The following is a 13250-nucleotide window of genomic DNA, read 5'->3' on the forward strand; positions in this document are numbered from 1 at the left end:
TGGCTAATTTGGGATAAAAAAATTAATTTGAAAAAATAGGCATATTCGCGTAAGTTAAGATTTTAAAATACGTCTTTTATTCTTCGTGTTTTATAAGGTGCTTATATAGCGGAGATGATAGTGTACTTAAACCCACGCAGGTGGTGCGGGTTCGAGACGCACCAAGACTACTTGGTAAATTTTTTTATTTTGCTCGGGCTAAACTTAAAAAAAAAAATTCTATTAGGATTCTAGATCTAGCTAGATGATCTAGATCTACGGAGAAACTAGACTTACACAGATGTAGACCCTACCTAGATCTAGAATCTATTCAAACAATACATTTCTATACTAAAGTATTTCAGGCCTTAATTACTTTATTGAAATCTTTGTTTATCTATGCAATTTGCTAATCTCTATAATATATAAAGCAAAGTTGTCGGGTGTCCGATAGGGTACTTCCCGGCGCCGCAGGCGCTTCAAATTTGGCACGATCTTGCCTTGGGACGACAGAACACGAGGGCCGGTTGGCCGAAAAGTCTACGATGAGGGGGTCAACACTGACCTCGACTGACCGGCGCCTTATATGAGCTATAAATCGAAAAAAATGTCCACGGAGGAACCTCTTCATAACTCCTGAGGTCGTAGACCGACCCTCTGGCGAATTAATTAAGCATTCAAATTCTCAATGTTTTCGAAAGCCTAAGCGAAGCTGGGCAGCATGCCTAGTTTGATATTAAACGTTCAACATGATGAGAACCTTAAGTTATAAAATTCCGAGTGGAGTACAACTAAAGAGAAAAAAAAAATCCTCTCCCCGGCGGGGAATCGAACCCCGGTCTCCCGCGTGACAGGCGGGGATACTTACCACTATACTACCGAGGATTGAAATTAGATAAAAATATAATGTACTGTATCAAAAAATAATAATAATTTAAAAAAATGCTTTGATTTTATTGAATAATTAAAAATACTTTAGTTTTATCCATTTTATGTTTTTTGTGAATGCCCAAATTAATTAGGCATTTTGAAGTTTATTTTAGTTCTCTTAGCTCGTTTATATTTAAAAGTCAAATAAATGTCACAAGAGTTTAGTCATGTGACGGTACAAAATGGAGTTCACCATTGTTTCTAAACAATTAACAGTGGCAACGGCTATCATTTTTATTACCCCTTTTTATTTGACATTAAATAACCGTAATGCCTTTGCAGAAGCGATTCGCTATGAACCGAACTGGGATTCCTTAGATTCTAGACCTCTGCCCGACTGGTACGATGAAGGAAAAATCGGGATTTTCATTCACTGGGGTGTTTTTTCAGGTTAGTTAGTAAAAATCACAACAACACAAGACGACAAGTGTCAAGTCAAGTGATAAGTAACAACTTTGAACTTAACAACTTAAAGAATAATGTTGACTTAAGTAATATGTAGATTCTAGTGTATAATACAGTAATACTACTAGATCTAGATTTTCTAGATGTAGTATGTAGACAATCAACTTAGAATAATTCAACCTAGATTTCTAGATCTAGTGAGATTGCTTCTGCATTTTATTTTTAGTGACAGACGGACAGATACAGTAGATTTCATTAATATGTAATCTTCTTGAAAAGGGTTTTAAATTAAGCTACATCTGATGGTAGTACTCAAAATGTAGAAGAATCTAAATAATAGCTAATGTCAATCATTAGGGCCTATATTTTATTATAATTTATGATTTATGTCAAATTTTGGCAGATAAGGGGGTCATCCATAAATGATAAATGACATCACGCTTTTTTGCTGATTTTTACCTCCCCCTCCCCACCGTCACACATCGTCACAAAATGCCAGGACCCCCCCCCCCCCCCTTCTAAAATGACGTCACACCTCAGCCTACAACCCCCCTCAATTTATTAAAACTGTTAACCAAAATGCGAACTAACGGCTAAAACTCGTTTTCTAACATTGCTTTTTTATAATGCAAAAGTGTCACCCCCGACCCCCCTACGAGTGTGACGTCATTTATGGTCATTTATGGACGACCCCTAATTATGAATTAGTAATAATTAGGCTTACTAATATTTTGATTCATTTACAATCAGTCCCAAGTTTTAGCAGTGAATGGTTCTGGTATCACTGGCAAGGTCCCAAAAAATGGAAGGCCATAGAAGATTTTATGGCCAAGAACTATCCTCCAGATTGGACTTATGCAGATTTTGCACAACAGTTTGTTACCCCAACTGGAATATATAACCCACGTCACTGGGCAGAAGTTTTTAATGCCTCCGGTGCCAGGTAATTGATGTTGAAATTTTTTAGGTTAATTTTTAATTAAATAAGTATTTTTTCTGGCTGTGAAATAACATTCAGTGTTGAAGACTATACTGAACTTGTGGTATAATCAAGAGAGGCTGGGTTTAGGGGGTCATCCATAAATGACATCATGCTTTTTATTACAATTCTTACCTCCCATCTTTCCCCATCGTCACTCATTATCACAAAAAGCCAGACCCACTTAACTAAAATGACAGGGTGACTCAGCCAAACACCCCAATTTCATTTTTTTTAAACAGTGACTTCTTTTCATAATATTTACTGAGCACATTCACTATTAAATATATGTTGTTTTTTTTTAAATTACTATTTACCAAAGTCTTTTTAAAATGCGAAATAATTACTCTTTAATTGCCAAAGTGTGTCATTACATTATTTGAACCTTTCTTCCCATCATTAGAAAAGTCAAATCCCTTCCACTCTAGCAGTGTGATGTCATTTGGTTTAGGCAATTTGTTAGGTTTAGGCGCTCATTTTCAAATTGAATAACTCAAGTTTAAATCCTGTTCATAATCCAACTTATGGTTTGAGACTGTAGAACTCTCACTTGGCAAAAGTTGAATCAGAAACCAAGAGAGGTAGGAATTTGTAATGGACAACAGTCCCACTGTGTCTTGACCACAGGAAATGAACAGGTGCCATTAGTACAATAAGCTTCATTGTATGCACGTGACTCAGCATTTCAAACTCAATGAGAGATGCATAGATAAACCTATGGTGTTAGACTCCAAAATTTAAAAAGTTATTAGAGAAAATTAAAAATTATCTGCAATTCAATTAATTAGTAAAAAGTAAAAAGTAAAGTTCCCTTTTCAAACCTGATGGTCTATAGTGCAAGTGAAGTTGAGTTCACTTGTTCTGTGACCTCGGCATATGAAGGGATAGTGTGGTCAGCCCTATGCCCAGCCACCTTGACTTTCCCTAACGTGAGTTAGGTACCCATCAGAGTTGGGTTGGCTCAGGAACGGTCTACTGACTTGAACTCGGACTCGAACTTGAGACTAATGGGTTAGGAGTCCAGCTCTCTACCGCTAGACCAACCCATCCCAATTATTTAGTCATGCAAAGATATTAGTTAAGAAACTGAGTACTTAAACGAATATAATTTGTAATTATGTTTATATACACTATATACCAACACAGATATGTTGTTCAAGTTACCAAACACCATGAAGGATTCACAAGCTGGCCGTCAAAGTACTCCTTCAATTGGAATTCAATGGATGTTGGCCCTAAAAGAGATCTTGTCGGTAAATAAGCTGAGAAATCTAATTTAAAATTAATTAACAAAGGTTTCGATTTAAGATTTATCATTTGTTTTGTTTGACAGTGTAGCACACCGTGTTAATTTCAGAATCGTCAAAACCACATTTTTATATAGTGAGTAAACATGAAAAACTGTACAATATTTTAATAATTTCTTTCATTTTCATGTCATGAATGAAACAAACCTTTTAAAAGTTTTAAATATATTTTCTGTTTAGTTTATGATTTGGTATATGTGCCACAATATGATGACTGTATGATCATCCTTTTTTGATCAATCTGGCTAGCCAGATTGTTATTCCCCTTAGGCTAGGTGACACAATGAGAGTTGCTGCTCTTTGTACCATCCCTTCAGATTGTTGTAGCTCATATGTTGGCTCTATGGCCATTTATACTCATTTATGAAGTGGTTAAGTGTATCTCCATCCAACATGGTCAGTTTGGACCATAATTTTATGTCAAAAACTAGTCTCTCCCGCTGTGGACACAGCAACTGACCACACCTTAGAGAACTACATAGAAGTTGGTGGATTGAGGAAAATCTGACATTATGTTCCCTTCTACTGGCTGCTGAAAGAATCAGTGTTTCTCAAACTTGTCCACCTACCTCTGCCCTATAATACCATCATGTAATGTAAGCAACTGTAGGTTTTGTGAGCAAGGCAACTCAATTGTATGAAATACATAATCCAACTACTAACTAACACCACCAAAAAAATAACTAAGGTTGTAGTGAAATCCTCCTTGATGTGATGTAAAATATTTTATAATGTTGTGACCATTTTACTTTGCGTGTTATCAATATCAGAATTAAAATGCTAGTTGTATTTTCCTGGATCATAACTACAGGTGATTTAGCAGCTGAAGTGAGGAAGTTCCCAAATTTGAGGTATGGAGTCTACCATTCTTTGTTTGAATGGTTCAATCCTGTTTACTTGGAGGACGAGGCTAACAATTACACGACTCAGAACTTCCCATTTGTAAGTATCGTTATTTTTGTTATTATTGTTATTATAAATCAAATGTTGTAATGACACTTGTTTCACATGTTTAAATACCCTTGTTTCACATGATGTAGTGACCCTTGTTTCACATATTGTAATGACCCTTGTTTCACATATTTAATGTAATGACCCTTGTTTCACATATTGTAATGACCCTTGTTTCACATATTTAATGTAATGACCCTTGTTTCACATATTGTAATGACCCTTGTAACGGACACCTATCTACCAGCCAGATAGATGGTGAACGCCCCCGGATTCTTTTTTGGGGTTATATGCAAATGACTTACAGCCTAAATGAATGAACACTAACTCAACAACACACTAGGGCTCGATCTCGATGTCTAGGGAAAACTAGTGATACTATTGAAGTTAACAACTCATCCAATCTGCATACAACCTTTAATAAGCGAACACAGTTGTGGCAGAACACTAGGTTAAACAAGATAAAATATTTAATTTAGAAAATAACAAAACCCAACTTACAAAGCGTAAGAAAAAATACTATTACAGATTCTAACACTGTATAAAAATAGCCACAGGTCACACAACACTGCTATAGCATCAAGAATCACTTGGCCTCAAGTAATATAATACTAGAATACTAAAACAACTTAAGATTGCATAGCACACTCAGGACTTAAGCTCTCTCACGTTCAAATGGTCAGAATGAATTGCCGGACAAGATGGACGTCCAGGTCAAGATGGACTGCCTCGTGCTGCCTGTGTGCGATCTAGTTAAAGACTTAGGCAACAGGGGAGGTTATCCTCAACTCATGTAGCCATTGGTTGGGGTGGTCATCTGATCTGAATCAATCAATCAGATCTTGATGGAAAATTTCTTAGCCTTGTTTCACATATCGTAATGACCCTTGTTTCACATATCGTAATGACCCTTGTTTCACATATTGTAATGACCCTTGTTTCACATGTTGTAATGACCCTTGTTTCACATGTTGTAATGACACATGTAATAATTATGTTTTACATGTTGTAAGTGACCCTTGTTTCACACGTTGTACTGACCCTTGTTTCACATATTGTAATGACCCTTGTTTCACATATTGTAATAACCCTTGTTTCACATATTGTAATGACCCTTGTTTCACATATTGTAATGACCCTTGTTTCACATATTGTAATGACCCTTGTTTCACATATTGTAATGACCCTTGTTTCACATATTGTAATGACCCTTGTTTCACATATTGTAATGACCCTTGTTTCACATATTGTAATAACCCTTGTTTCACATATTGTAATGACCCTTGTTTCACATATTGTAATGACCCTTGTTTCACATGTTGTAAGTGACCCTTGTTTCACATATTGTAATGACCCTTGTTTCACATATTGTAATGACCCTTGTTTCACATGTCATAATGACCCTTGTTTCACATATTGTAATGACCCTTGTTTCACCTATTGTTTTGACCCATGTTTCACATATTGTAATGACCCTTATGTAATGACACATATCATACTGACCCTTGTGTTTGACCCCTTCAGACCAAATCCCTACCAGAGCTGTATGAACTGGTCAACACGTACAAGCCAGATATTATTTGGTCAGATGGTTGTCCCAGCACTGACACCTATTGGAACAGTACTCACTTCCTTGCCTGGTTGTACAATGACAGGTAACTCTCATTGTATTTTTTTTTTTCAATTTTAATGCAGGGCCCACATTTTACACTTTATTTTTTTTTAATGTTACAGCTAATTAATTATAGGTGGTTAATTTTTTTTAAAAAATGTTTTTTTTTCTATAATTGTACAATTTTTGTGTTTGCAAAATATTTATAGCTTAAACAGTGTTTAATATCTTCAGCATTGCACCGCTGGAGTTTAGGTATTAATATATTCTATTGTTAAAAGCAACTGCAAAACAATATTATCATAACTTTTTAAATACTTGGGTACAGTATTGGGTACAGTATCAGTACTTAATATTGCCATTTTGTGGAAGTAAAATAAAAATTGTATTGGCATGTTCACAATTGAAAACTGCATATTAAATTAACATTTTATCATCCATTCATGTCTAGCCCTGTGAAAGATACTGCATATTAAATGAACATTTTATCATTCATTCATGTCTAGCCCTGTGAAAGACACTGTTGTTACTAATGACCGATGGGGAGCTAACTGCATCTGTAAACATGGCGGATTTTTGACATGCACTGACCAGTACAACCCAGGTAAGTAACAGTTGACATACTACAGGTGTGTTAGTTACACATATTAGGTAAATTTCACATACTGGGTAAGTTTTATATAATATGTAACTTTCTTATAATAATAGGTAACTTACATGTAACAGGTACGTTTCATATACTAGGTAAGCTTAACATATCAAGTTTAACATAACAGGAAAGTTACACATGACTGGTAAGTTTTTACCATGTCTAATCCAGGTATTCATATAGCCATTTGCTGTTTTAATCTGGTTCAGTGTAACAAAGCTCATGTTCACAAGCTGCAGAAGGGTGATAGACACAACTTCTCTCCCTTGAATTTGGAACAATATTGGGGAGAGGGGGGGGGAGAAACAACTCATCACTAATTAATCTTAAAACCTACCATTTTCAATTATTAAACAAAAAATAGCCTTTCATTGTTACAATTTCCGGTTGATTATAAAAAGTGTACAGGTGTAATCCACCCAGTTGCCTGGGAAAGGGTTAAAGTAGTTTTACTTGCTACCATATCGATTTAGTTTAAAATACATACCTTTAGTTGCTACTATTAAAGTTTTAACTTATGAATCACTAATCCTGACATAGTACTTTATAGCTGGAAAGTTTTTTGTGACAATATGTGTAATACTGTATGAACCTTTAAAGGTACCCTAAGTAAACGCAAGTTTGAAAACTGCTTAAAACTGGACTTCCAATCTTGGGGGTACAGAAGAGACATGAAACTGTCGGAAGTCATCTCTATTGAAAAGCTTCTACAAACTGTTGTCAAAACAATCAGGTTGGTTGTCAGTGTTGAAAAGTATTTAAAATATTACTCATTGTGATGATGCTAGTTTAGGTTGGAAGTCAAGTAGATGTTAGAAACAGACTATAGCTTACTCAGTTAAACAGACCAATGGAAATACAGGAGCTGACCGGTTACGTGGGACGGTCAGCTGACCACTGGAGCGTGGGGAGAGGGCAGACGGTGGTAGGTAGCGCTAGGGTAAATATGTAAAAGTTAGAGGTAGATAGTGTGTTAGGGATGGTCATGGGAGGGTGCAGTTAGATAAATGATAGAAGTGTGTAGTTAGTAGTATTAGTAGACAGTAGATAGTATAGACTAGTTAGATAGAAGTAGGAAGTTGATTTGTGTAATTAAAGAACATTATATCTTGAATCGGACTTATGTGTGGTGATTTCACACAAGTATACCAGGTTAGTTTCATTTTCATCTCCCTCACACTAACTTCTAACTTTCTCCGGGGGGGGGGGGGGTAGACTTTCTTTGGGGGGCTCCGCCTGGAAGAAACTCTGCACACTAATATTAATATAGAACTATTAGGCCTATATTATTACTTGTTTTAATTATTTCAAATATTTATTTTAAATGGTGTCTTGATTTATTTATTTTTTTAGTTGCAACGGCAATATTTTGATCAACATAGGTCCCACAAAAGATGGTACAATTCCTGTTATATTTGAGGAGAGGTTGCGTCAGTTGGGCACTTGGCTTGCTGTCAATGGGGAAGCTGTTTATTATTCTCGTCCTTGGGGCCATCAAAATGACACCGTGACCAAAAACATTTGGTGAGAAACTATGTAAACTAAAATGTAGATTTCTTATGCTAGACACTTTTAAAAGAACTATATATTTAGCATTCAGTGAAATTTTAAAAAGAAAACATTTTGTTTATCATCACTTAAAAGTATTTAAATAACCTTAAGCTTTTAAATTAATTGCCAACCTAGTATATTGTTACAAATTTTATCAGTAATGTTCTATTGTGAAATAATAATTTAAAAAATATTACAACCATTCTCTCCCTTAGATAGCCACCACAAGGAAGTTATTTCCTTACATGTGTTAAATACATTGTGTTATCCTTACATGTGTTAAATACATTTTATCATTGCCTTCACCACACATTAGTTTTATTATTATTGTCACATTTTGATTTAACCACTAAAAATATAGTCCATAGAATGTTAGGAAAACAAAAAAATGTATTTGTGTTTAAATTATGAAGAAATTTTATTCTAATTATATTCACAAAATCAAGTAATATAATTTAAAGTATCATTATTAAACACCAGTGATTTTTTTGTGTTTTAAATGATTAATTAACATTTAAGTTAAACAAGTTAGCTACCCTTGTTAACTTAGGGATCCTTAGGGCTGATAAACTAGAGTTCATCTGTTTCTGTGACCTCTGTATGTAAAGGGATAGTATGGTCAGATCTATGCCTTTACTTTCCCTAAAATTAGTCAGGTACTCATCAGAGCTGGGTGCACTCAGGGACATCCCCTTGGACCCTGACCCCATGATTGGAACTCTAGACATTTGGGCTAGAAATGTAAACAGAAAGTGATATTTCAACGCCAAGGGTAGAAAAAGGTATATTTGGGCTAGCAGTTGTGCCGTTAGCACTTGTGCACTGTACCACCAGACTACACCGTCCAGTGAAGTTTAAATAAAGTGAATCATTAGAGAATTTTATTTTTGTATTTGTATAGGTACGGGGACGGAGTGGTCTAGCGGTAGAGAGCTGGACTGCTAACCTGTAAGTCTCGAGTTTGAATCCGGGTTCAAGTCAGTAGACCGTCCCTGAGTCCACCCAACTCTGATGGGTACCTAACTCAAGTTAGGGAGAGTAAAGGCGGCTGGGCATAGTGCTGACCACACTATCTCTTCATATGCCGAGGTCACAGAAACAAGTGAACTCTACTTCACTTGCCCCATAGACCATCAGGTTTGAAAGGGAAACTTTACTTTTTTGTTTAGGTACACCCTGAGACCTGACCTGAAAGCTGTCTATGCCTTTGTCTTTGACTGGCCGGAGATCCAGCTGCTACTGGGAGCTGTAGTGCCATCCGCTGCCACGGAGATTACCTTACTGGGGTCATACACTCAGCAGTTCCAGTGGGTTTACACTCAGGGTCAAGGACTAACCATCCGCATACCAGCTATTCCTTTCAACGAAATGCCTTGTGACTGGCTGTGGGTGTTTAGAATTACGAATGTCAGTAACTGGTAGTTGTTAGGATTTCAACTACTGACAGGAGTGGTTTGGTTAGCTTTTCTAACTGTCCCCAGTGGTAAATCATCTTTCTTGTACTAGCTTTATTAATTATTCCTTGTGGTAACCCATCTTTCTTGTACTAGCTTTATTAATTATTCCTTGTCCCCAGTGGCAACCCATCTTTCTTGTGCTAGTTTCTCCAACTGTCCCCAGTGTTAACCCATCTTTCTTGTGCTAGTTTCTCCAACTGTCCCAGTGGTAACCCATCTTTCTTGGGCTAGTTTCTCCAACTGTCCCCATGGGTAACCCATCTTTCTTGTGATAGTTTTTCCAACTGTCCCCATTGGTACCCCATTTTTCTTGTGCTAGTTTCTCCAACTGTCCTGTATTTATTCTCTAAGTGTTTCAAGGCCTACTTCCAGATAAGGACTAGCTATTAAGTTTTACTGTAAATGTTTTTTTTTTACATAATTGAGGGTCTGATCCATATTTTTAATTTTTTTTATATTTTATTTTACATACCAGTAGTGCAATTATATGTTTTTATTATACAAATAAGCAATGAACACAATAAAATAGTGCCATACCAATCTTCTTGACAAAAAAGAGTAATTAAACAACACAGATCTGAATCTGACATACTCATGTACACATTATACAGCTTTGTAATGATATTATAGATCTGTTATCTATATACGTACTCACTATATACTTTATACTAAACTCTTCATTAACAAGCATATCCTTTAACATGCACTTTCACTAAACCTCTTCTTTTTTATCAAATGTAACATTCCAAGTATTTTTGTCAAAGTATTATACAATACAGAACTTAAGGTCTGCCAGAAATTTTTTATTTTGCTGAGTTATACAATTGTAAAATCTGTTTTGTGATTTTTAACAATCTATGCAATTTTTATGTTAAAAATGTCACTTAATTTGAAAATTTTTATCTGTTAAGGTTCTACTGATTTCTTTATTCATAATACCTATAATGAATTTTTTATTTCATATTTACATTAATGCTCAAAAAGTTTTATGATAGGTATCAGTAATCTGAGTAATCCAACTAAAATATTATTTTTTTAAAATTGGTAATATATTATCTTTGTTGAATTAATAAAAGTTTTATGCACTGGTGGTTTTCATGTTATTTTAAATATTTTGGATTCAAGCAGTTTTGTATACAAAATGTAAACAATAGAATGGAATTTTACAGGTATATTATCTCCCTTTACAAAAATTAGCAGATTTAGAATTTTGTAGGCCTATACCTGTGATCTACATTCAGTGGTTCTTAACCTTTTGATGGTACCCAATCCTACCAGCTTCATATGAATATTCTTCGAACCCTTCTTAAGAAGAAAATTAACTATTATTCTTTTCAGATTCAAAACATAGGTGTATATTTTATTGGTGCACAAAAATGAACACAGCATCAACATCACTGTGTTCAAAGAGCAAAACTATTACAATACGACTTTTACACTAAAATATGATTTTAATATTTACTGCAAATCAGTCAGGCTTCTGTTGCAGAAATGTGCATACCTTGAACTCAGAGAGCATTGTGTTCTTTTATATTTTCTCAATGCATCTTGCTGGCGCTAGGCTGGAATTGCTCAACTTGGCATTAGAAACAGAGTTTCTTCCGGGGGGGGGGGGGGGGGGGGGGGCGAAGTCCACCCCCCCCCCCCACCCCCACCCCGGAACAAAATGGAATTCATAAAGAAAATATATACTTTTAACAGTGTCCGCCCCCCCTCCCCCCGAAGAAAAAAGTCTGGAAGAAACACTGATTCTAAATCGTGCAGTTAGGACACTGACTTCCATCAAGTTCCGTTATACTTTTGAATCCTAATTATACATATTTGCCCGACCACTTTCTTTTTTTGCTCAACATAATATCAAGGGAATATCCAGAAGAAAATCTCACGACATACAATCACCCGAGTCACTAGCCGACTACTGGGCCACGATATAGAAATGTACGTCACAGCACGTATATAAACGATAAACCCGCGCACAGATCGCCATTTTGAATGCGCACCTGTACACCGCGATGGCGGATGTTTACATACTGAACGATCCATGACGTTATAACTTATATGCAAGGACTCTATAGGTGGCGTTGACACGATTCGTGGTGTATGTGGGTCATGACGTCAAGGGTTCCACCAAATAGAAATATCACGACACCGATACGTGTTATCTCGCTCTATATTACTACGTCGTGCTGTCGTATTTGAACTGTCGTCGATGTGGCCGCTGGTTCTATCGTCCGCACCGACAACATCGAATCGCATATCACATGAGTCGGATTGTGATTTGACCTCCGCCGTGCCTCAGCGCGGACGTACTGAACCCCTCGTTAATAACCAATGATCTACGTTGATGCATTTTTATGTCGAATTATACTGCAAACCCCCTAGGAAAGATGAAAGTAGGTAGGCCAAAACAAACATGGAAAAATGGTCAACTGTCAGTGAAGCAGAAGCAGTCAGAATGACTTGGGCCAAACTTTGTGGAATCGTCCAGAACCGAGTACGATACAGAGCTGTTGTTGCGTCCGGCCTATGCTCTACAAGGAGTCCACGTGAATGATGATACCGACAGTCAATATTTCTGCACACAACTTGATAAGTCTATTTTTAGTAATAACTGGCTTTACTAAACTAATAAATGGTGATAGGTCTGGGCAACTCGCGAGTGACAAGGAAATAAATACTGTTGTCCTACTGCCAATAGTTTGAATTATGCGCATATTATATTAGACTGAAATTTTTAATAATACAACATTGTTCCATTCAACTTCATATCACATTTTCACAGATCCCCTATTTTATAGGGCCTACAAGTTCATTAGAACGGGCTGTACGGAAAGAGCAGTGTTTGTTCCAGACTTTTTCCTCCGGGGAGGGGGGGGGGGGGGCACTTGAAATTTTCGGGAGGGGGTAGACTTTCTTCCATGGGGGGTGGGGGGCACTGTTAAAAGTATATATTTTCTATATAAATTTCATTTCGTTCGGCTTTTGCCCCCCCCCCCCCCCCGAAGAGATGCCTGGAAGAAACTCTGGGAAAGAGAGGGGGGGGGGGGTGGAGCAGAAGGGCTGGCATAATCTGACCGTAAACAAAAATGGTATTCACTGTCCTTTAGTACGTTTACATGGGATTGTTACTAAAAATTACTTTAGCTGTGGTGAGGTATTTTTATTTAACAGTAACTAAACTATTTAAAAACAGAAGGTTGCAACAACTGTAGAGTGAAAGACTGACAGTTTCTTCCAGGCATCACTTCTGGAGATATATACTTTTATCAGTGCCCCCCCCCTACCGAAAATATCAAGTGAAAGAGAAAAAAGTCTGGAATTGTTGACAAATGTCCCATCGAAATTATTGCGCTTATCTATAATTTAATTAAATGGTGAAAGGGGGATGGGGGAAACTACATAGTGGAAACTACAGTGTGATTGAATCGCA

General features: G+C 36.5%; 1 protein-coding gene across 1 annotated transcript; it reads left to right on the forward strand.

Annotated features, from left to right (window-relative positions):
• The first annotated feature begins 1072 nt into the window (after nt 1-1072).
• LOC131947125 (alpha-L-fucosidase-like) lies at nt 1073-10868 on the forward strand. The gene is made up of 9 exons (XM_059308233.1): nt 1073-1299; nt 2065-2257; nt 3440-3546; nt 4412-4542; nt 6076-6206; nt 6670-6767; nt 7413-7545; nt 8166-8336; nt 9533-10868. Exons 1-9 carry the CDS (start codon nt 1092-1094, stop codon nt 9783-9785), a joined length of 1425 nt encoding a protein of 474 aa, XP_059164216.1. The 5' UTR covers nt 1073-1091; the 3' UTR covers nt 9786-10868.
• Nucleotides 10869-13250: the final 2382 nt, after the last annotated feature.

The sequence above is a fragment of the Physella acuta genome, unplaced genomic scaffold, assembly GCF_028476545.2.
Source record: "Physella acuta isolate Inbredline_101_S28 unplaced genomic scaffold, ASM2847654v3 ptg000583l, whole genome shotgun sequence".
NCBI classification, from domain to species: Eukaryota; Metazoa; Mollusca; class Gastropoda; family Physidae; genus Physella; species Physella acuta.

Bases quoted from the DNA above. Each gene is read 5' to 3' on its own strand.
- LOC131947125 (XM_059308233.1), top strand. From the start codon at position 1,092: ATGGAGTTCACCATTGTTTCTAAACAATTAACAGTGGCAACGGCTATC. The intron at 3,547-4,411 runs GTAAATAAGCTG...TCATAACTACAG, and splicing joins CCCTAAAAGAGATCTTGTCG to GTGATTTAGCAGCTGAAGTG. The intron at 8,337-9,532 runs GTGAGAAACTAT...TTTTTTGTTTAG, and splicing joins ACCGTGACCAAAAACATTTG to GTACACCCTGAGACCTGACC.